The sequence below is a fragment of the Choloepus didactylus genome, chromosome 1 (assembly GCF_015220235.1).
Source record: "Choloepus didactylus isolate mChoDid1 chromosome 1, mChoDid1.pri, whole genome shotgun sequence".
Classification (NCBI taxonomy): domain Eukaryota; kingdom Metazoa; phylum Chordata; class Mammalia; order Pilosa; family Megalonychidae; genus Choloepus; species Choloepus didactylus.
Window position 1 is genome coordinate 79,678,014 of NC_051307.1, and position 24,933 is coordinate 79,702,946.

Genomic DNA, 24,933 nt, shown 5'->3' on the forward strand with positions numbered 1-24,933 from the left:
GTCCACTTGTTTTAGCTTGGTGGCCTTTTGGAAGGTGCTACGCCACAAGCGAAACATTAACAATGACCACTTTGAGTCATTATTATCTTACTTTCTAACAGAAAAACCCAACCAAAGAAGCAAGTCAACACCCTCCCCCACAGAATTAGTATTTAGGCTGCCATCATTCCATCTTTCATTGTTCTCTTTGACTTTCACAAGCAGGAAAGATCACAGACTTTCTAATCTTTCCCATCTTACTAAGAAAACATAAAATGTATTTCAGAATAGGGTGAGAATTAAGTAGACCATTTTCTAAATAGCATAAGAATTTCATAGATAATCCCTTGTTGTTTCTGCTAATTAGCACTGACACTTAGGTAGATTGCTGAATCTCCCCCAAGAGATTTCATTTCAAGATCAGAGAGAAAATAAGATAAGGCTAGAAGCAGAAACCTCACCTACAAAAAGAGGTGTTTGTTTTTGGTTTATTATTATTATTTTTTAATTGAGGTTGTTCACATACCATACAATTATCCAAAGATCCAAAGTGTACAATCAGTTGCCCCTGATACCATCATACAGCTGCACATCCATCATCACAACTTTTTTTCCCAATTTTTAGAACATTTTCAGTACAACAGAAAAGAAATAAAGACAAAAAATGAAGCTCAAATCCTCCCATACCCCTAACCACCCCACCTCCATTACTGATTCATAGTATTGATACAGTACATTTGTTACTGTTGATGAAAGAACGTTAAAATACTAATTGTAGTATATAGTTTGCAATAGCTATATATTTTTTTCCTATATGCCCCTCTCTTATTAATTTCTAGTTATAGTGCCATATGTTTGTTCTAGTTCATGAGAGAAATTTCTAATATTTGTACAGTTAATCACATTGTCCACCACAAGATTCACTGTTTTATACATTCCCATCTTTTAACCTCCAACTTTCCTTCTGATGACATACGTGGTTCTGAGCTTACCCTTTCCACCATATTTGCAAACCATTCAGCAACGTTAGTTACTCTCACAACATGCTACCATCACCTCTGTTCAATTCCAAATGTTTACGTTCACCCTAGTTGAACACTGTGCTCATAATAAGCAACTGCTCCCCCATTCTTTACCCTTGTTCTATATCCTGGTAACTTATATTTCATGTCTATGAGTTTATATATTATAATTAGTTTATACCAGTGGGACCCTGCAATATTTGTCCTTATGTGTCTGTCTTAAAAACAGAGGTTTTTGATAAAACAAAAAGACCTGGCAATGAAATGTATGGGAAAAGTGCATGAATAGGGCTGTACCTTAACTTTGTGTTTGTTAAGAAAGCCTACATTGTTTCCCTCAGAAAGTCTCCTATTAAATAACACAGCCAAAGTGAGATGCTAAGAGACTGTTTAGGGGAATAAATAAAATCCAGAGTCAAAGAATTACAGAATTAAAGAAATCTGAGCTAGAACACCTCCCAGAAACAGATTTTTTAAAGCCTTCCTGCAAATATTCTATACAGCTATTTCTGTCAGGTTTGTGACAGTGAATCACTTTAAGGGTGCTGACCATAGCTTCCTGTTACCTAGCCGCTCAGTACAAACCAGCTAGGCATTTTCCCCCTTTTAATCCCATGGTCATTTTTAAGCTTCTAAGTGTCCAAATTTCATTATCAGAGGGCAACTGTAGGCTCCCTTAAAACCAGTCTAGGAATGTGGACAGGGACCAAGATAATGAGTTCAGAGGGCCTGTCAATTCCAGTGGCTTTTATCAGAGGACTGTCCTGTCTCCAGCCAAGTCTAGTAATGTCTGAGGAGTGAGTTAGGTGGAATTTTTACCATTTCAGTTATTCCCATATTGGAAGGTTCTGGCCCACAGTGGGGAAATCTAAATTAGAGGGTCACTAACCATATTACATATGAATAACAATCACACTGAAGGGAATGAGAAGAAAAGAACCTAAGGATTGGGCAAATAAGTAAATAGACTATATACATGAAGAGCTAGGTTTCTCTGTTAGTAGAAGTTACAAATAAGCAAGGGGAAAGGTTACACTGAAACTTGTGGTGCTGGATTAGACTTGGAGTTATCATTATGAACATTATCACTAATATATATGCAGACAGATACAGAAATAAATTACAAATAAGGAAAGGGGAAGGATAGCACAACCCCTGTATTGTTGCACTGGAATTGGAGGTATTATCAATATGAACTCATGGTTTTTAATACGTATACAGACAGACACAGAAATAAACATAGTGTGTACATACGTGTGGGTTAGCTCTGTCTATTGAGAGGTCTTGAAACAATGACACTCCTGTAGCAGTGAGCACACCTAGTACCGAGATCTTGGTTTCTAAATACCATTCTCCAATAAAAGGAACCAAAGTTCCTTGTAGAAGTGGTTGACTCCAGGGCTGGGGCAGGGAAAATACAACATGAGGCTGGGGCATCTTGTGGTGACAGAAAGAAAGGATGTGCTCACAAAAGGATGAAGGCATGCTGAGAGAGCCAAAGAGTCAACCTGAAAGATCTCCTAATGGCTCAAGTTGGAACAATTTAAATAACAAAGTTAACAACAATAGTGTTAGATTGTTACCCACAGAATAAAATAAAAGACCATGAGTCCATACTGATAAAAATAATTGAATGAATAATTAAAAAAAAAAAAAAACAGAAGAGAAGGAACAATTCTTTCTTATAAAGAATTTCAATTAATAAATGTAGAAAGAATAAGGGAAATACAAAATCACCACTAGACAAATGCCACATTAATCATTGTTGCAGGCAAGATCCACTAACGGATGTTAAAATTAATGGGTGACTGGAACTTTGGGTATCTATGTGATGTGACAACTGAGACTCAGAGCCAGAGTTCGGCAGCTATGAATGTCGTCATTACCCCATACAGCAAATGTTAAAGAGGCTGAAAAAGAGATCAGACTTCAATTACAGATATGAACAAAATGGACTTGGTTAGGACGAAGGTAAATCAGACTATAGGGTAAAGGATGATATTGACAGTGTTTTAAAACTTCAACTTCTGTGTGAGACCAAACGAAGAGATATTTATTTGGCGCAAAATCTATATTTTCTGTAGCACACTATATAATTCAACTTGTATGGTCAGTTTATTCAAACACCATAATTACATGGAACTTTGAATAGGGAGTATACTCTAGTTGCTTTGTACAGGTTAGTGTGAAGCCCTGATATATCCCAGAGTAATTTGAGCAGAGAATAAAAATGTATTTGCAAACCCCCCTTGAGGGACTGGGGGAAAATGTGGAAATACTAAACTTCCTCACCTGAGGAACTACTGATATTCTCACAAGCACTGGGAACTACTAATTAGAAGGCCAAGCCCTTGATCTTGGGGCTTGCCCTCATGAAGCCTGTTACTGCAAAAGAGAAGTTAAGCCTATTTATAATTATGCCTAAGAGTCACCTCCAGAGAACCTCTTTTGTTGCTCAGATGAGGCCTCTCTGTCTAAGCCAAATCTGCAGGTAAACTCACTGCACTCCCCGCTACATGGGACATGAGTCCCAGGGATGTAAGTCTCCCTGGCAACGTGGGACATGACTCCTGGGATGAGCCTGGCCCTCACATCATGGGATTGAAAAAGTCTTCTTGACCAAAAGGGGGAAGAGAAATGAAACAAAGTTTCAGCGGGTGGGAGATTTCAAATGGAGTCGAGAGGATATTCTGGAGGTTATTCTTATGCATTTTACAGATATCCCTTTTTAGTTTTTAGTGTATTGGAATAGCTAGAAGAAAATACATGAAACTGTTGAACTACAATGAGTAGCCTTGATTCTTGAAGATGACTGTATAACTATATAGCATATACTGTGTGTGCCAGTTTGAATGTATTATGTCCCCCTGTATGCCATTATCTTTGATACAATCTTGTGGGGGCAGACATATTAGTGTTGATTAAGTTGGAACATTTGGATTAGGTTGTTTCCATGGAGATGAGCCACACCCAACTGTGGGTGATAATTCTGATTCGATAATTTCCATGGAGGTGTGGCCCCGCCCATTCAGCCTGGGCCTTGATTAGTTTACTAGAGCACTATATAAGCTCAGATAGAAGAAGCAAGCTTGCTACAGCCAAGAGGGACACTTTGAAGAATGCACAGGAGCTGAGAAAGGAGCTGCTGTGTACAGAGACATTTTGGAGATGGCCTGTGAAAGCAGACTTTTGCTCTGGAGAAGCTAAGAGAGGACAAACGCCCCAAGAGAACTTAGAGTGACATTTTGGACAGAAGCTGTAGCCTAGAGAGGAACATCCTGGGAGAAAGCCATTTTGAAACCAGAACTCTGGAGCAGATGCCAGCCACATGCCTTCCCAGCTAACAGAGGTTTTCTGGATGCCAACGGCCATCCTCCAGTGAAGGTACTGGATGCTGATGCATTACCTTGGGCACTTTACGGCCTTAAGACTGCAACTTTGTAACCAAATAAATCCCCTTTCATAAAAGCCAATCCATTTCTGCTATTTTGCAAAAAGGCAGCATTAGTAAACCGGAACACTGTGTGACTGTGAAAACCTTGTGGCTCATACTCCCTTTAGCCAGTGTATGGACACATGAGTAGAAAAATGGGGAAAAAGTAAATGAATAATAGGGAGGGAGGAGGGGATGGGATGTTTTGGGTGTTCTTTATTGTTTCAATTTTTCTTCTTTTTTTTTTGTGGCAATGAAAATGTTCAAAAATTAATTGTGGTGATGAATGCACAAGTTTATAATGGTACTGTGAACAACTGATTGTACACTTTGGATGATTGCATGGTATGTGAATATATCTCAATGAAATTGAATTAAAAGAAATTAACAGGTGAAAGATTAAGGAGAAATAGGATATTTACATAGATTCACAGTACCTCCTCTGAGACATTCATTAATTACAAAGGGAAAAATAGAAACTTTACAGTGGAGAAATCTAGCAGACACCACCTTAACCGAGCAATCAAGATCATCACCAATAATAAGACACATCAACATTATGTACCCTGATATGATATACTCGGGAAGAATACCATCACTTCCTTGGTATTCTTACCAAAAATGCATACTGTCAATCTAACCCTGAGAAAGCATCAGACAAACCTTAATTGAGAGACATTCTACAAGACAACTGAGCAGCACTCTTCAAAAATGTCAAGGTCATAAAAGACAAGGAAAGACTGAGGAACTGGAAGAGACCAAAGAGACCTAGCAACTAAATGCAACATCGAGTTCTGGATTAAGTCCTATAACAGGAAAAAGACATTAGTGGAAAAACTGGTGACATTCTAATAAGGTCTATCATTTTAGTTAATGGTATTTAATGGTATTGTACCAATGTTAATTTCCTGGTTTTGATAATTACACTATACTTTCATAAAAAGTTAAACACTGGGAAAAGCTAGGTGAGTATTCAGGAACTCTGTACTATTTTTGTAACTTTTCTGTATGTCTAACTTTTCAAAATAAAAATTTAAATACAGTAAAACAGAGATTCAAATGAAGCAGAATCTGCAGCAAAGTGGAGATAATTTTTTCATAATCTCTCATTTTCCCTTTTTAAACATATCAAGTGGTCCTTTTGAAACTGAGTAATCTGTTATAGGTGAATCACTAATTTTGTAAAACTCTATGTATGTGTCTAACATTCATATCCAGCAGTTCTATAAAAAACATATATAATTTCTTCTTGTACAGTGGACTTCAATAGAATTACAAAATTAATTATATATGGAATACAGTCATGTTTGTCTTTCTTTGGGTAACATCCTGGCACTAATGTCTTATGCCTTCTTAAGGTAGTCCCCTGAGTACTCATTTACCTTCTTATTTTCTCTTAAAAATCCAAACTGTCATGGCAGGAGGACACACTAATTCATCTGTCTCATACAAAAGACATCGCATCTAAGAGTCTTTGCCAATCTTTCTCAAAATATTAATCCTAACTCTCAACATTTCCTTCAACCACAAGTCCTTCTTTATTCTTGAAGTCAAAACTCTGACCAAACTCAATAGCTTAACAATTATGACTTCCTGCCGAGCAGTCCAAAATGCCACCATCAAACATGTCAATCTTTTAAAAATTTTGTTACTACTTTATTTCCATCCTCATATCTCAGTTATCCATATCATATTCAAATTCCTATTACTGATTTCAAGGGTCTTTGCAAGTCTATCTGTTCATTTATTGACCTCCCTCAATAACTTCCTGACATTCTCTTTTCTCTTATTAAATCCATTCATTCATTAGTCATTCCAGTAACTTTCACTGAATTTCAGCAATGCCTAAGTCCCTGGGATAGGTGTTGTGAGAGGTGTAAAAATACTTTTCTCGTCCAACCTTCTCATTTATAAATCTTCCAATTAATTCCTTTTACCTGAAATGTCCTAGGTCCCAAATGCATACACTTTTTTCAATCTTACTTCACTGAGAAAAATTTTTCTGCTTAAGAGCCTTGGGAAGGATATTCATTTGTCAATAAAAAATTGGTAATTTTACAAAAAGAGAAAGGGAAAGAGAGAGAGAAGAGTAAAACAAAATGTAAACAGTTAAAAGGGAAGCACAAATGTAAATGTACCATTGCTTTTGGATCTGAGCAACTAACCAGTGTTTGTATCTTCTGAAAGATCTAGAACACAATGGTATTTAAGACTGCCAAAGTGGAAGCCAGGCTTTCAAAAACTGCCAGAGAGCTTCCTTAGTAGTCAAATGTTATTCTGAAGAGGGCAATTTTAGGAAGAAGTCCCAATTTTATTCCCTCATTTCCAAGGATCACATCAGAGTATATAAAATTGCCAAAAAAGGGGACTGAAAGGACTGCCCTGTTCACTAGGTCACCGGGGAAGTGATGAACAAACAGTTTGGGCAATTTTGGTATTTGTGAAGAAACTCAGGTGGTGACTAAGCATTTATTTTGTCCCATTTCTGATGGAGTTCCTAGTCGTTTACACTACAGAACGCTGAATGAAGAAACTTAAAATTCCTACCTGGTGATTTTCCTTGGAAACTTGCATCAATAACTCTTTCAGTTTCTTCTTTCTTTCTTTTGCCATCTTTTCTTCAGCCAGAAGAATGTGAGCACTTGGAAACATGGCTTTTTCTGGATTCTTCTGAGAATTTTCTTTTTGCCTTTTCTTCTCTCTATTGATAGTAGTTAAAAAATACATGTACATAGAATAAATGTATGTACAATTAAATTAACAATGAGTAAGTACAACCTAGTCTATTCCAATAAACACTGAATTTGCCATCAGAAGGTGGTTTTACAGATTTAGCTCTAAAACTACCTAGTCAGGTGATTTTTATTTTTCTAAGCTTTAGTCTACTCTTTTATAAAATAATAATTAAATGAAATAAAATTATTATAAGTACTTTGAAGTACTTTTATTGAGTTTAACATTGAGGGGTACTTTGATGAAGATCTGAGAATTAACCACTAGGTATTTTTTAATACAGACTTTAAGTTCTCTATCTTCTCATAAGAGTAAAGAAGAAATGGGAGTCTTACCACAGACTTTTACAATGTTTCCAGGGAGTAAAATAATAAAAGAATCAGGTGTTATTGAGTTAGGATGTAAGGAAAGAATGGAATCTAGAATAATTCTAAAATAGCCGAAAAGAAAAGATAGAACTTAATGACAATAAGACCTCCAGGAAGTAATCAGAATCTCTTAATAAGTTTGTCACTCATGGACAAATCTCTCTGGCCATCTTATTTCTCACCCTCTTGTCTATTTTTATCTCATCCAGGCCATTCCTCTTTCACTACCCAATTCAAGCAAGCTCATAGCTATTGCCTTCTTATTGGAGTGCATTTGAACTCCAGATATGCGTATGTTTACAAAGTATATATTACAAATGAGATGGTAAAGATAGCACCAGACTATGAATCAGGATTCATGGACTCTGACCACAAACCACCTGTGGAACCTTTGGTAAGTCACCCAGTGTTTCTGAACATCATTTTATGTGACAGAAACTCAAATTCAGAGAGGGATGCCGGAATATTCTACAGACATTCTCTCAATTCTCATATATCATACAGTGGGTGCACAATGTTGCTGTGTCTTACTACTGGTGATATTAATCTTGAACACTTGGTTAAGATGGTATCTGCTCAGTTTCTCCAATGTATAAGTTACTATTTTTTCCCTTTATAGTGAATAAATCTCTTGGAGGAGATATTTGAAACTATGCAATGAGGCAGACAGCTTGTAAATAAGCTTACAAACAAGTTGAAGGGCCCCACCAACAATAAAACTTTACTGACTTCTTTCCAAACCTACTAATGCCATAATAATGTTATATTAGATGGTTATAGGCAGGTCAGAGTGGGCATTTATAGAAAAACATTTTTAATACAATGGATCCTATTTTTTAAAATAACATTAAAATATGTATCTGCTCATTATGAAAAATTGGAGCAGTATAAAAGCCAACAATATTTCACCCAGAAAAAACAACACTGGTAACATGTCAGTGCTGTTTCATTGTACAAACATTATTCATTAATTTCTCCAACATTTATTAATTTCTACTATTATAAATAATTTTATGATAATTATCTTTGTATACAAATCTTTATCCAGTTTTCTGATTGTTTTCTTAGGGCAGTTTTCCTAAGACTGGAATTCCCAGATCAAGGGATAGTACCATTTTTATGGCTCTTGTTGTTTTTTGTCAAATTGCTTTCTTAAAAATTTGTATCAGTTCTTCCACCTAGGAGTAGAGCATATTATCTGTCTCACTGTAACCATGGATAGATTTTAACTTTTAAAAAGAAATGACCGATCAGTAAATATTTGTTGAGTGCCCACTGTGAGCAGAGTGTCCTGCCACCATCAAATGTTACTTGTTTTCACAATTTATTTTAGGTCAGTCTAGTTTTTTCAGGGCTCAGGAGCAATCTGAAAAGCAAGGTTGACCTTAGCAAGAACTCACTAAAGCACTGGTGATTGCTTTCTGAAAGGAACCGCATCTGGAGGAGGCCTGTGCCCAGCACTTGAAAGAACGAGGCACACGTCCACTGCTGAGCTGTTTTAAATTGGGTAGGATAAGAGCAATCAAGAACACAGGGGGAAAAAGCTGTGTAGGCTGATGGGGGTGGAAGGGATTATCTAATAGGTCTTTCTGGCTTCTCAGTTTGAGTATTCAGGCACTTCAGTCACATTTTTCTGAGGCTTTTGCAGTTCAAGCATCAGTGCTGTTCCTCAGAATAAAAACATTAGTTACTTCACTTATGAAGCTCATTTTCTACATGGAGGAGGATAATAGTACTCCATCCTGTGAGGACTATTTTGGCTTTCCTCTTGGGTCAGACATTCTTTTTCTTCATCAGTGGAAGTCAGGCAATATGCTTTATTTTCCATATTTATATGTGACTTTCCATCCGCATATTAGAAAATTAAACCCTGAAGCAATTCACATTAGAATGAGGCACAATTAGCAAACATGCAGAAGGAAAAATGCTCAGCCTTAAAAATGTTCAGGTGACCAAAGAAATGCAAGTTAGTCTATGATACTTACTAAAATTGCAAAACTATTGAAAACGATGATACTCCCCAATGCTGGGAAGAGTAAACTGGCCCACTGCTGCCAATAGTGTTAAATAAGTACAAGCCATTTGGAAAACAATTTGGCAATGTTTCAAGAGTCATAAAAAGGCTCATACCATTTAACGCAGTAATTACACTCCTAAGAATTTATCCTAAGAAGATAATTCAAAAGAATGAAAAGCTCTATGCTTAAGGATGCTCACTGCAATAATAATTATATTGGTGAAAAACCTGAATTAGCCTAAATGCTTATCAGAATGGGGAGGGGCGCATTACATAAATTATGGTACAGGAACTCAATGGAATAATATACAGACCTCAGGACTCCAGGCAATGTGTTAATTACAACAAGCAGAACACCAAATTAAATGTGCTTTATGATTGCAACTAGGTAAGTAAAAAGACCAAGAACAGGAGGAAATATGGAAAAATGAAAATAGCTAATTTGTTAAGATGGTGGAATAGTGAGTGATTTCTCTTTAGTGTTTTGTTATTACAATGTTTGTGCATTTTTTAAAACTTCAGAGAACTTCCAAAATGACTGCTAAAACAGGAAAACTCCACACTGCTAACCACGGCTGGCTTACAATTTCCATGCTTCTTCCACAGTGAGTCTCCTCTCAATTATCTCCCTCCGAAGCTTCACCATCTCCCTTTGAATCTCCTCATCCTCTTTCTTAGCTTCCAGAGCCTTCCTTTTCTTCTCTTCTTGCACCAGATACTGAGCCTCCAAGAAGGCGGATTTTTTCAGGGCCTTTTCCATTCTCTGGCGTTCTAGTTCTTTCTCACGTCTTAAGCGATTTTCTTTAACCTGAAAGAGAATACAAGGGCAAAATGCAGGCTTTCAAGAAGAAAGAGCTATGCAAAACCTTAGAACACATTTTGCAATTCATAGTACTCCCAATTTGAAATATTCTGGCACAGAACTAAGATGATGCTCAAATAATCTGAGGATGATCTGCTTCGTGGAAAAGTTGACAATCTCATGAGTCAAATCCCAAATTCTGGATCCTTATTTAAGGATGATTTCCCATGCACAAGAATTTTCCATCTGTACTTTATTTACTTGGTCCCTGTCTGTATACTAATTACAATTTAAGGAAATATAGAGATATTTTTGGAGGCTATATTATGAAGGACAGAACAGTGATTTATTGCCTTAAGGACCACCACAGCCTTTATTCATAGCTTTCATTATTTAAATATACCAGTGACTTTAGGTCATATTTGGAAATCAAAGACATGAAATTTATAGATATTTCTGAGTGAGCACATTAACTTTTTCAAACCTGTTAATTCTCAAGAGACATGATTAGCTATGAATTAAGGAGGGGTCGTTTCCTTCTGCATCACTTAAGTTTATCCTTATCTTACTCTCCAGTTGTGATAGGCCATCTCAATTGAGCCCTCCAACCTCCCTTTTGTCATAAATCCAAACCAGGATCAAACTTCTACCCCTGCTTCCCTAGCATCCTCAGTGTGCTAATTAGGTAGACCTTAATGTAAAGCATTGATTTTCAAACTTGGCAATCAGAAATTCAACAATATAAATAGCTGGCAAACACAGGTATAGACATTAATTCCAGTTCATCATAGTTCTGGGCATATGGCAAAGACGTGGTCATTCTGATCCCCTGAACCAAAGTCTACAAAGTGTTGAGATGCCAATCTTTTTCCTATAACTGCTCTTCCCTTTGGAGAAAAGAAATTTCCAACATGCCTTTCTAATTCAAAACAGCTGAACTAGATTTAATTCAGATCTGTCCTCCTTTTCAAATTATAATCACAAAATGAGTGAATTTCGGTTGTCAAGAAAAGAATTATCATTATAACATTCACCAGAATATTCATGATATTAATATATTAATGCCACATTTCAAAAACCAAATTAAAGCAAAACCCAATCTACATATTTATAATAGGAAGCACTATATCCAAACTAATAAAGTTTAGCTCACCACTTTATGGGTGAAAAGCATTTATTTTCTTTTTTCTGGTTATTCCTACCTCAGTTTATGAGTATCATTTTTTTTCCCGAAATTCTTATTTTTATTTTTATTCTTTCTAACCAAATCACAGATGGCAACCTTTTTCATAATAAAGCATAAGTCTTTATTTAAGCTTATTAAATGTGTTACACAAAGACTGCTTCCTGTTATCCATTTTAATTTTGTTCTTCCCTCCCACCTGCTTATGTCTCATCTCCATGGTAAGACGAGGATCCTTCTGCTGCTTCTTGTCTTGGTTTTCCTTCATCCCAAGATCTTCCAGCATCCCAGAATCCACCACATCCTTATGGAGCAGATGGTCTATAAATTTTTGAACGGTAGTACTTTCTTCTTCTTCCTCCAAATAGCCATATAACTCTGAGCAAAACAAAACAACAAGAAAAAGAAATTTTAATCTTAATTTTGGTATAATTTCCATATTTATATAAAGAATCTTGGTACAATAAAAATACAAAGCTCTGAGTGTTCAATAAATAGTAACTGATAATGCCGATTGGCTGAGCATGGCCTTTAGCGATTACCTTCAACTGAGAGAAAAAACCTCTGCTTATCAGGAACTGCCTTCACCCATCACTAAAGACCTCCTCTCTGCCAAGTCCAAAAGATATTACTTTAATCTAAACATCCTGGAGGACTTCATTACTGTAAAAAAATCTTTACTGAGATATAGTGTACATAAAATAAACTGCAAATATTTAAAGTCTACAATATAACTTTGACATATGATGTGCTGGTTTGAATTTATTATGTCCCCCACAAAAACCATGTTCTTTTAATCCAGTCTTGCGGGTGCAGGCTTATTATGGCTGGGATCTTTTAATTAGGTTGTTTCCATGGAGATGTGACTCACTCAACTGTGGGTAAGACTTTTTGATTAGATTATTTCCATAGAGGTGGGACCCCACCCATTAAAAGTGGGTCTTGATTAGTTTCCTGGAGTCCTTAAGAGAGCTCAGGGGCTGACACAGACCCAGATGCTTGGAGACGCAGACAGAAACACATTTGGAGATGCTAAGCCAAGAGATGAAGCCCAGAGTTTGCCCTGGAGAAGCTAAGAGAGGACCCCAAGATGCTTAGAGAGCAATGCCCCAGAAGAACTAGTAAGGATGCTCAGGAGCTGAGTGAAGGAAGCTAAGAGAGACAGAAGCCCAGACACATTTTGAAGAATGCCATTTTGAAACCAGAACCTGGGAGTAAAGGACCAGCAGATGCTACCATGTGCCTTCCCAGCTGACAGAAGTGTTCTGGACACCATTGGCCTTTCTTCAGTGAAGGTATCCTCTTGTTGATGCCTTAGTTTGGACACTTTTATGGCCATAGAACTGTAAATTTGTAACCTAATAAATCTCCTTTGTAAAAGCCAGTCCATTTCTAGTATATTGCATTTCAGCAGCATAGCAAACTGGAACATTTGCATATACCAGTAAACCATCACCACAATCAAGATAATGAACCTGTCCATCAGCCCCAAAAGTTTCATCATCCTGATTTGTAATCCCTTCTCACTCACTCCCTCCTGGGTGCCAGGAAACCACAGACCTGCTACTATCACCATAGATTGGTTTGCATTTTCTAGAATGTTATATAAATTAAATCGTATACAATGCACTCTTTTTTTGTCTGGTTTCTTTAACTCAGATACCTATTTTGAGATTCATCCATATTGTTGTGAATACCAATTGTTTATTCCTTTTTATTGATGAGTAATAGTCCACTGCATGGGTATAACACAATTTGTTCATTCATTCATCTTTTGATGGACATTTGGATTATTTCCACATTTTGGCTATTACACAAAAAAGCTGTTATGAACATTTGTATATAAGTTTTTGTATGGCCTTATGCTTTCTTTTCTCTTGGGTAATGTCAGGAGTGGAATGGTTCGATCATTTGAAAAGTATATGCATAACTTTTTAAAAAACTGTCAAACTGTTTTCCAAAGTGTTTACCCAATTGTACATTCCCACTAGCAGCGTAGGGGTGTTCCAGTTCCTCCACATTCTCACCAATACTTGGTCTGGTCAGTATTTTAAATTTAAGCCATTTTAATAGGTGCCTAGTGGTTACTTGTAGCTTTAATTTGCATCTCCTTAATGACTAACAATATTGACCATCTGTCATGTGTTTATTTGCAATCTATTTCTCTTATTTAAAGGAAATGTTTAAATATTTTGTCCATTTGGGTTCTTTGTTTTCTTATTATTGGCTTTTAAGAATTCTTTACATATTTTGGATATAAGTCCTTCATCAGATAAATGCTTTACAAGTGTTTTCTCCCAGTCTGTGGCTTTCCATCTCTTAACAGAGTCTTTTGAAGAGCAGAAGTTTTTAATTTTGATGGAATACAACTTATTTATTCATTTATGGACCAATAGTTCAGATATTTTAGCGTAATCGAAAGTCACAAAGATTTTCTTCCAAAAGTTTTATAGTTTTAGGTTATTTAGGTCTATAACACATTTTGAGTTAATTTTTTACATAGTAAAGGTAAAAATTCAGGTTTTTTTTCATATATGGAGATCTAATTGTTCCAGTACCATTTTTTGAAAATTCTATTCTTTCTTCAGTGAATTGCCTTTGCACCTTTGTCAAAAATGGGTTGTTCATAGATATGTGAATGTATTTCTGGATTCTAGATTCTGTTGCATTAATCTATTTCTCTATCTAGACACCAGTACCATTCTATCTTGATTACTGTAGCTTTATAAAACATCTTCAAACAAAGTAGCATTAAATCTTGAACTTTGTAACTTTGCTCTTCTTTTTCAAAATCGTCTTGGTTATTCTAGGTCTTTACATTTCCATATGAATTTTAGAATCAGTTGTAAATTTCTACCAAAAAAGTCTCCTGGGAATTTGATTGGGGTTACCATGAATATATTGAATCTATAGATCATTTTAGGGAGTATTAACATCTTAACATGCTCTACTGATTAATAAGCAAGGATATTTCTCCATTTCTTTAGGACTCGAATTTCTCTCAACAATATTTTGTTGTTTTCAGTATACACATCTTACACATCTTTTGTTACACTTATCAATAATCATCCAAAAATACTTTTTTGTAAAATTTCAATTTCTGATCATACATTGCTAGCACATAGAAATATCATTGACTTTTATATATTGATTGTGCAGCCTGTAACCTTGCTAAACATACTTATTAGTTCTAGTAGCTTTTTTGTAGATTCCATCTAGTAGCTTTTTTGTCTGGGGATAAAGACAGTTCTATGTCTTCCTTTCAAATATTGATGCTGTTTTTTGTTTGTTTGTTTGTTTTCCTTTTCTTTTCTTTACTGCATTGACTAGAACCTACATTCCGATGTTGCCTAGAAGTGGGGAGACCAGACATCCTTGTATAGTTCTTGATCTTAGGGAGAATGCATTGTCCTTTGCCATTAAGTGTGATATTAGCTATAGGGTTTTTATAGATTCCCTTTATTGGGTTGAGGAATCTCTCTTTCATACCCTACTGAGAGTTTTCATCAGAAATCGATGTTATATTTTATCAAGTGCTATATCTGCATCTACTGAGATAATCATATGATTTTTCATTTTTAGTTTGCTAATATGGTAAATCACATGCATTGATTTTCAAGTGTTAAACTAGCCTTCCAAATATGAAGAACAGAAAGAAAAATAAATGAAGAAAATGGAATAGAGCCACAGACTCATGGGATACCATCAAGCGTACCAACATATGCATAATGGAAATCCCAGAAGGAGACGAAAGAGAGGCTCAGAAAGAATGTTTGAAGAAATAATGGCCCCAAACTTTACAAATGTCATGGAAACCATTACTCTACATGTCCAAGAAGCTCAGGGAACTCCAAGAATGATAAACTCAAAGAGATCCACACCTATATATCTCACAACCAAACTTGTGAAAGCCAAAGACAAGACAGAATCTTGAAACTAGTAAGAGACATGACTCATCACATACACGGGATCCTTAATAATATCAACAGTTGATTTCTCATCAGAAACCACAGAAGTTAGAAGGCAGTGGGATGATATTTAAAATGCTGAAAGAAAGAGCCTGACAAGGACAATTCTGTTTCTAGCAAAACTAGCCTTCAAAAATGAAAGAGAAATTAAGACATAACAGATAAACAAAAAAACTGACAGAATTCATTGCTAGCAGACCTTCCATACAAGAAATACTAAAGAGAGTCCTTCAGGCTGAAATGAAAGATATTAGACAGTAACTCAAATCCACCTGAAGATATAAAGAGCTCCAGTAAAAGTAATTACATAGATGAACATAAAAGACAGTATAAACGTATTTTTGTTCATAATTCTTTTTTCTCCTATCTGATTTTAAAAACAAAACTGTATAAAGCAACAATCATAAAACTGTGTTGGTAGGCTTATAATATATGAAGATGCAATATGTATGACAATATTAGCATAAAGAAGCTGTTTTAGTTTCCTAGCCTGCTTCAGCAAATATCTTGAAATAGTTCGGCTTAAACAAAGGGAATTTATTTGCTCAAGGTTTTGAAGCCTGGAAAATGTCCAAATTGAGGCATCATAAATTCAATGCTTTCTTCCTGAAGACTGGCTGCTGGAGATGCTTGGCTCCTCTGTCACATGGCAAGGCACATGGCAGCTTCTGCTGGTCTCTCCCTTCTCTTCTGGGTTTCACTGATTGTAGCTTCTTGCTTCCATAGTTTCCTCTCTCTCTCTCTGAAATTCATTCTCTTATAAAGGACTCCAGTAACAGGATTAAGACCCATCCTGATTGAGATGGGTCACACCTTAACTGATGTAGACTCATCAAAAGGTCCTACTTACAATGGGTTCATACCCACAGGAATGGATTAAATTTAAGAACATGTTTTTCAGGGATACATACAGCTTCAAACCACCACAGAAGCCAAGGTAACAGAGCTATAGAGGAGCAAACTTTTTGTATACTATTGATATTAAATTAGTATTAATTTGAACTAGATTGCTATAAATTGAGATATAAATTGTAATACCCAGAACCACTTAGAAAATAATTTTTAAAAACATAGTAAAATAAAAAAACAAGGAAATTAAATTAAAATAGTACATTAGAAAATATGTATTTAATACAAAAGAAGGCAGTAATGGAGGAAGAGAAGAAGACAAAAGGCATAAGACATAGAAAACAATACAAAATGTAAATCCTACCTTATGAGCAATTCTCTTAAAAGTAAATGAATTAAACACTCCAATCAAAGCAGAGACTGGCAGAATGGATACATATAAAAAAAAAACAAAAAACATGATCCAACTATATGCTATGTACAAGAGACAAATTTGAGATTCAAAGACACATACAGGTTGAAAGAAAAGGATGGAAAAAGATACACCATGCAAACAGTAACCTAAAGGGAGCTGGAGTGGCTATATTCATATCAGAAAAAAATATATACTTTAAGACAAAGCTTATTACTAGAGACAAAGAAGGACATTTTATAATGATAAAATTGTCAGTCTAGGAAGATATAACAATTATGAACTTATGTAAACCCAACAGAGCTTCAAAATACATGAAGTAAAAACTGACAAAATTGAAGAGAGAAATGGACAATTCAACAATAATAGCTGGAGACATCAATAGCCCATTTTAATAATGATTAGAAAAACCAGACAGAAGATCAACAAGGAAATAGAAGACTTGAATGACACCATAAAACAGGTTGACCTAACAGATGTCTATAGAACAGTCTCAAGTGCACATGGAACATTCTCCAGGACAGACCATATGTTAGGCCATAAAACAAATCTCAATGCATTTAAAAAGACTGAAATCATATGTAATATGTTCTCTGACCACGATGGAATGAAATGAGAAATTAATAACAGAAGGAAATTTGAGAAATTTATAAATATGTGGAAATTAAACAACATACTCTTAACCAATGGGTCAGTGAAGAAATTACAAGGGAAATTAAACTAGCCTTCCATTCCTAGAATAAACCTCAGTTGGTCCTATTGTGTTATCCTTATTTACAAATTCTTGAATTCAATTTGCTAAAATTTTGTTTATGATTTTTACACCTATGTTCATGAGGGATACTGGTATGTCATTTTCTTTTCTTGTAATGTATTTGGTTTTAGTATCTGGATAATGATAATGTCTTAGAATGAGTTGGGAAATATTCCCTCCTCTTCAAATTTTTAGAAGAGTTTATATAGAATTGGTGGTATTATTTCTTCCTTAATTGTTCAGTAAAATCATCAGTAAAGCCAGCTAGGCCTAGAGGTTTGTTGTTGTTTTTCCCATTTCTTTTGATTACTCGGAGAAAAAAAATATTCTTTTTTCTCCGAGATTCTTAAGGTGAAAGCTAAGGTTATTAATTTATTATTAATATTCTTATTTTCTAATGTAGGTGTTTAGTGCTATTAATTTTGCCCTAATATGTTTTTTTAAATTAATTCAGTTTTATTGAGATATACATACACATGCCATACAATCATCTATGGTGTACAATCAACTGCTCATAGTATCATCATATAGTGGTGCATTCACCACCCCAATCTATTTTTGAACATTCTCCTTACACCAGAAAGACTAAGAATAAAAAATAAAAGTAAAAAAGAACTTCTGAATCATCCCCCTCATCCTGCCCTATTTTTCATTTAGTTTTCGTCCCCATTTTTCTACTCATCCATCCATACACTGGATAAAGGGAATGTGATCCACAAGGTTTTCACAATCACACTGTCACCCCTTGAAAGCTACATTGTCATACAATTGTCTTTAGGAGTCAAGGCTACTGGATTGGAATTTGATAGTTTCAGGTATTTACTTCTAGCTATTCCAATACACTAAAACCTAAAAAGGGATATCTATACAGTGCATAAGAATGTCCACCAGAGTGACCTCTCGACTCCATTTAAAATCTCAGCCACTGAACTTTGTTTCATTTCGCTTCCCGTTTTGATCAAGATGTTCTCATTCCCACAAATGCCAGGTCCAGATTCATCCTTGGGAGTCATATCCTGCATCACCAGGGAGATTTACACCCCTGGGAGTCAGGTCCCACGTAGGGGGGACATCAGTGAGGTTCACCTGCCAAGCTGGCCTAGCTAGAGAGAGAGGGCCACAAAGGTACTCAGGGGGAGACTCTTAATGCCCTAATACGTTTTAGCAGCATCTCACATATTTTGATATGATGTGTTTTCATATTTTCTAATTTCTCTTTTTATTTCTTCCTTGACCCATGATTATTTAGAAATATGTCATGTAGTTTTCAAATATTTGGGTATTTTTCACAATTTTTTTCTGTTACTGATTTCTAATTTAATTCCACTGTAGTTTGAGAATATATTTTAAATAAGTTGAATCCTTTAAATTTAAATTTATTGAGACCTATTTTATGGCTCAAATTATGATTTAACTTGGTAAATGTTCTGTGTGCACTGGAAAAAGAATGTATTTGGCTAATGTTGGATGGAGTATTCTATATTCTATTAGGTCAAGTTGGTTGATAGCATTTTTCAAGGCTTCTATATCCTTATTGATTTTCTTTCTACTTGATCTATCAATTATTGAACCAGGGATATTGAAATCTCCAAATATAATTTTGCGTCTCTTTATTCTTGTAGTTCTATCAGTTTTTGCTTCATGTATTTTTAACCTCTGTTATTAGGGGTTCTCTTTCTGTGCAGCTCTCTTCTCTTCAGTACTCTATCCTTAGTATAGCTGCCTTACTCCCCAGAATCTCAGGTCTAACAAGCTCCACCTGGGTTCCCCCTCCCCATACCATGACCTAGAAATTCTCATGAGACAATAGGCTAGGGCAGCTATATGGCTCACATTGTTTGTTTCCCAATTCTCAGAGATCACTGACCTTCATTATCTGATGTCCAGTGTCTTGGACATCAGTGTCATATTTTTTGTCTTTTTTTACTTTTTTTTTTGGATGTCTCAGGCAGGACGGTAAATCTGGTCCTTGTTCCTCCATCTGGACTAGAAGCAGATGACCTCATGGCTTTTGACTTTCATTAAAAATACGTATATTACATTTTATCTTACTTGTTTCCTACCTCTATAGAGGACAGGTTTGAACCAGGACCAGGAAAAATATTCTAGTCCTTCACTATGGTAGGTGCTCTGGAAAAAAAAAAAAGAGTACACTGGACTAAATCTAGTCACCTTAGGGCTTTTCCTGGATTCAAGTTGTTCTAAAAGTTCTAGATCAAACCAGGCTCTCTATGACCACTCCAGAGTCACGTGGAATCTTTAATTCTGAAGGGGCCAAACTATCCTTAGGTGTTCCCAGGACCAGCAAGCATACTTACTATACTATTTGGTGGCATCCTGTCAAGTCTCTCATAATATTATTGCAGAAAAGATATACAAATGAAGAGATGGATGTGAGTAGTATAGGTGGTAGTTTCATAAATCAGTCAATGACAATACCTAATTTAACTTAAAAAGGAATCCCTAGCTCTGTCCCAAATCGTGTCTTGGGGCAAGATAAATAAAGAATTATTGAGAGTACTGGTGCTATCTAATCTAGAAACACTGAGGGATGATCAGAAATGATCACAAAAATAAAAAGACTTCTTGAGAGAGGGAGCCTGATGTTATTTTCTATAACACCAAACAGTAAAATGTGCTGAGGACAAAACCCTAATTTTCCTAATGAAGGAAGAATGCAATAAGATTAGAGCCTCACATCAGCTGAATGGGCTTCCCCTGAAGTAGTAGGCTCCCTCTCTCTGGAGGTGTTCAGGCAGAGACTACATCAGCTCATGTTAGGGACACTCTTCTAGTTTGCTAATGCTGCTGGAATGCAAAACACCAGAAATGGATTGGCTTCTATAAAAGGGGTTTATTTGGTTACACAGTTACAATCTTTTAAGGCCATAAAGTGTCCAAGGTAACACAGAAATAATTGGGTACCTTCATTGGAGGATGGCCAATGGTCTCCGGAAAACCTGTTAGCTGGGAAGGCACCTGGCTGGCATCTGCTCCAAGTTCTGGTTTCAGAATGGCTTTCTCCCTGGATGTTCCTCTCTAGGCTGCAGCTCCTCTTCAAAATGTCACTCTCAGTTGCTCTTGGGGTGTTTGTCCTCTCTTAGCTTCTCCGGAGCAAGAGTCTGCTTTTAATGGCCGTCTTCAAAATGTCTCTGTAAGCTGAAGCTCCTCTCAGTTCCAGTGCATTCTTCAAAGTGTCCCTCTTAGCCGTAGCAAGCCTCTGAGCCCGTGTGGCTCTTTTTAAAGTACTCCAGTAAATCAATTAAGACCCACCCTGAATGGGTGGGACCACACCTCCATGGAAACTATCCAATCAGAGTTATCACCTACAGTTGGGTGGGGCGCATTTCCATGGAAACAACCTAATCCAAACGTTCCAACCTAATCCCCACCAATATGTCTGCCCCCACAAGACTGCATCAAAGAACATGGCTTTTTCTGGGGGATATAATATACACAAACCGGTACAGACACCATACAATGACTTCTGTCCTGGAGGATGAGTAGGATAGATAGGACTAGGTGATCTTTATGGATTCCTCTGAACTTAAGAGCTCATGACTTTTTGATTCCCAAGCTGGGATTTTTTAGAGTCCTAAACCAGAAGAATCTTGCCAAGTGAGTTCACCAAGAGTGTTTCAATCATTTGTGGGGGGTCTCCAGCACTACCACCATGCCTACTCCTATGATCAGGGAAAAACTTTGGATCCCTGGGGTTTTCAAGGAACCTTCACAAGTAGCTATTTTTAACTTGCCTGACACTAGCTCTGCACACAATAGTGATTTTTTCCTCTGGGTGAGTGGGTGGGGAACTAGAAAAATGATAACTTCCTTTATAAACATTAATGAATAAAGATATATGAACCACTTTGTAAATAGAAAATGATACATGAATACTTAAATGTAGTTTCCATCAAGTAAATAGTGTATCTAACAATACATGAAGAAGAGTCACTTAAATAGCATTAATTGCTATTTATAAATTATATATATTTGTTATGTGTTATAATCATAAACGGAATTGCAAATAGAATATTTTACTTAAAAAATACCATCAACTGACTGAGGTGATAGTATAAATAACTTACATTCAATCAAGATAAATGGAAGCCAATAATAAAACTAAGCAAAACATTGGAAAGTCAAATAATGTATTATTTATTATTCAAAACAATTAAAAAGACTTCTTAAATCCATTCATTAGATGTTAAAACTTAGAACAATCAGATCAGCTCTTACCATCAAACCTGTCATATTTTGAAAGGCCATTAGCTTCTGGCATAGGAGTGGTACTTGCAGTATTTTCAACATCACTTTCTCCATCACTTTCTAGTTCTTGCTTAAGTTTGGTGTCTAACCAATCATTGACTAGTTCCTGAGCTATCAATAAAACAAAAATATCTTTTTAATATTTGAATGATTTAGAGATTTTCTTCATTCAATGCTTTTATTGATTCAATAAAAATTAATTGAGCACCCATCATGTGTCGAGTTCTTATCTAGATGCTGGGAATATATTAGTGAAGAAAGCAGGAAAAAAAAACCCTGTCACCATGATGTTTATATTCTAATTGGAGAAGAGAGACAATGAACAAATAAGTTAGAGAAAAACATACAGGGATGTTAAATGTGGAGTACATGAAATGGAAGATGGGTGTTGCAGTTTTAAACTGTGTGGTCAGAGAACGTCTCCCTGAGAAGATATTTGAGCACAGAATGGTAAGAGGTAAGGGACTGAGCCATACAGATATGTGAAAGAATATTATCCCTTGCAGAGGGAAAGCAAGTGCACAGGCAAGAGTGTGTCTACAGTGTTAGAAATAGCAAGGAGGCCAGTGTAGTTGCAGAGGAGTGAAGGGGAGGGTAGTGGGAAATGAGGTGGAAGAGGTCATCGGGATCAGGAACAGTGGTTCTCAACTAAGAGTGATTTTGCCCCCCCAGGAGATATTTGGCAATGTCTGGAGACATTTTTGGTTGTCAAATCTGTGTGGAGAGTGCTACTGGCATCTAGTGAGGAGAGGTCAGAGATGCTGTTAACATTCTACAATGCACAGGACAACTCCCCAAAACAAAGAATTATCCAGCCAAAATGTCAATAGCGCTGAGGGTAAAAAATCCTAGGTTAGAATCTTGAGTCCATTCTAGGTATTTTGACTTTTACTCTGAGTGCAGTGGGAAGTCACAAAAGAGTATTGAGCATAGAAGTGACTTACATTTTAATAGAATCACACTGACTGCTATGTTGAAATAAACTAGAGGGGGGGCAGGCACAGAGGCAGGGGACACCAATTGGGAGACAAAGGCAATAATCCAAAATACGGATGTCAAATAGGTATTGGCTAAACCAGTCTGGGTTTCAGGGGAGAGGTCCAAGCTGAAGAAATGAGTGTGGCAGCTGTCAGCATACAGGCAGCATTTAAAGCCATAGAGATGGATGAGATCACCAAAGGAGAAGAGTCGATAAAGAAGAGGTTCAAGGATTGAGCCCTAAGGAACTCTGACATTTAGGGACTGAAGAGATCAGGAAGAGTCAGAAAAGCAGACTAAGAAGAAGAGGCCATGGAGGTTGGAGGAATATCTGAGTACAATGTCCTAGAAGCCAACTTCCATTTGGATTTCTTTCTTAGTGATAGTCAGAAAATCTCCTTAAAATTTATAGGTTTGGAAAAAGATTCTACTTTATCATTAACTTCATCATTGTTATTATCATTATCAAATAGCTCTTAGGGAATGGGGAGTTCTATATACTAAATGCCTCTTCGCATTTAATATAAATAGGGACGCATGAAATATAAAATAGAAAAAAATGAATCAAGGTAGCAGAAACTGTGAGAAGTATACCAGCAACAAAAATTATAGACATTCAGAGGAAGGTGGAGAAAGGAAGCAGATGTTTATTGAGTAACCCTTGTGTACAATAAGTTAGACATTTATATGTATAATAATTCTGACTTACTAAATGGCAAACATTGCCATTGGTAAATGGGGGTTTACTATGAAGTGCCCCCCCCAAAAAAAATAAACACAAAGAACTAGTAATTGCCCTTGGAAAGTTAAACTGTAGGAACACCTCATTTTGGATCAGAGGGGAGGTATACAAGGGTACCTTAAAGAAGAGTTTCTCCAAGTATGTTCCTCAGAACACTGCTTCTTGTAGAAAATTAATAGATGTTAGATGAGAAGAATTAATAGGATATAAACCTTTGAAAACCATATTGTATTCATATATGAGTACTTCCTAAAGCAGATCACTAGTTTCTCAACATATTGATAGGTATTCGGGGATAAAAAGAGTTTCATGGTCTAGGAATCTTGGGGGAAAAGTTGGGGTAAGTAAACATTTCCTTTTAACTACAGGACTTCTCAGACTCTTTAATAGGCTAATGTATATTATGTGTCCCTAGTGGCAGGGTGGTAGGTAGACTGGGCAAAACAGCCCTGTTCATTTCAGAATCAATTCCCTCTTTCCATCTCCAACACTACCAACTACCTGGGACTAAGAGCTGTGACCTCTCACCCAGATCACTGCAATAGCCTCCCACTCGTCTCTCTTTCCTCCTATCACCTCCCTTCCTTCCCTTCAGTCTCTATATGTTTTAAAAATTATCATACTACTGCTTTGCTTAAAACCCTTCAATGCAGTGATGAAAATGTTCTAAAGTTAATTGTGGTGCTGGATGCACAACTCTGAATAACCAGTGAGTTGTTCACTTTATATGGTGAATTGTATCATACATGAGTTAGAGCCCAATAAAGCTGTTACAAAACAAACAAAAATCTGAACTCTTTTCCCAGACCTATAAAGCCCTATGTGATCTGTCTTCTGCTCACCCCTGCAAGCTCCAGCCACAATGGTCTTCCTTTAGTTCTCCAGGCACACCAAGCTTGTTGGTGCTTTAGGTTCTTTGCTCCACCTTTCCCTCTGCCCTTAATGTTCTTCCCCCTTTTAATGCTTGGCTGGTTTCTTCTTGTTATTCAGGTCCAAACTGATCGTTACCTGATCATTCGTTTTTAATTTTCTTCATTCCTACACTAAAATGTCTACTTGATGACAGCAATGGCTTTGTCTCTCTTGTTCACACCTTATACCTACAGTGCCTAAAATAGTGCCTGGCACAGAGTAGGAATTAAGTACATATCTGTTGAATAAATGAAGGAACAAATCTGAATAACTGGAGATATAAACAATCCAAATGGAAGGTGGCTTTTAGGACATCACACTCTTTGACTTTCCTCTTACTTCAATGGCCTCTCTCACTCCGTCTGCTTTGCTGGTACCCCCTCATCTCTTCAATCCCTAAATGCTAGAGTTCCTCAGGGCATCAATGACTAAAATATTGAATTCCAGAGGCATACATGCTTTTAGGAGGTGCAGAGATTAGACTGGCTTTAGACCCCATTCCGGAGGAACAA

General features: G+C 36.4%; 1 protein-coding gene across 2 annotated transcripts in view; it reads right to left on the bottom strand.

The window, feature by feature from the left end:
- CCDC191 (coiled-coil domain containing 191) overlaps positions 1 to 24,933 on the bottom strand; it is a 107,438-nt gene that overhangs the window by 72,690 nt on the left and 9,815 nt on the right. Inside the window, exons 4-7 of one of the 2 annotated variants that reach the window (XM_037835639.1) lie at positions 21,760 to 21,900; positions 11,737 to 11,915; positions 10,137 to 10,360; positions 6,982 to 7,135 (exon numbers count right to left, since the gene is read on the bottom strand). In XM_037835639.1, the coding sequence (XP_037691567.1) occupies positions 6,982 to 7,135; positions 10,137 to 10,360; positions 11,737 to 11,915; positions 21,760 to 21,900 (698 nt within the window). The remainder of the gene's footprint in view (positions 1 to 6,981; positions 7,136 to 10,136; positions 10,361 to 11,736; positions 11,916 to 21,759; positions 21,901 to 24,933) is intronic. The other variant, XM_037835650.1, reaches the window with a different exon arrangement.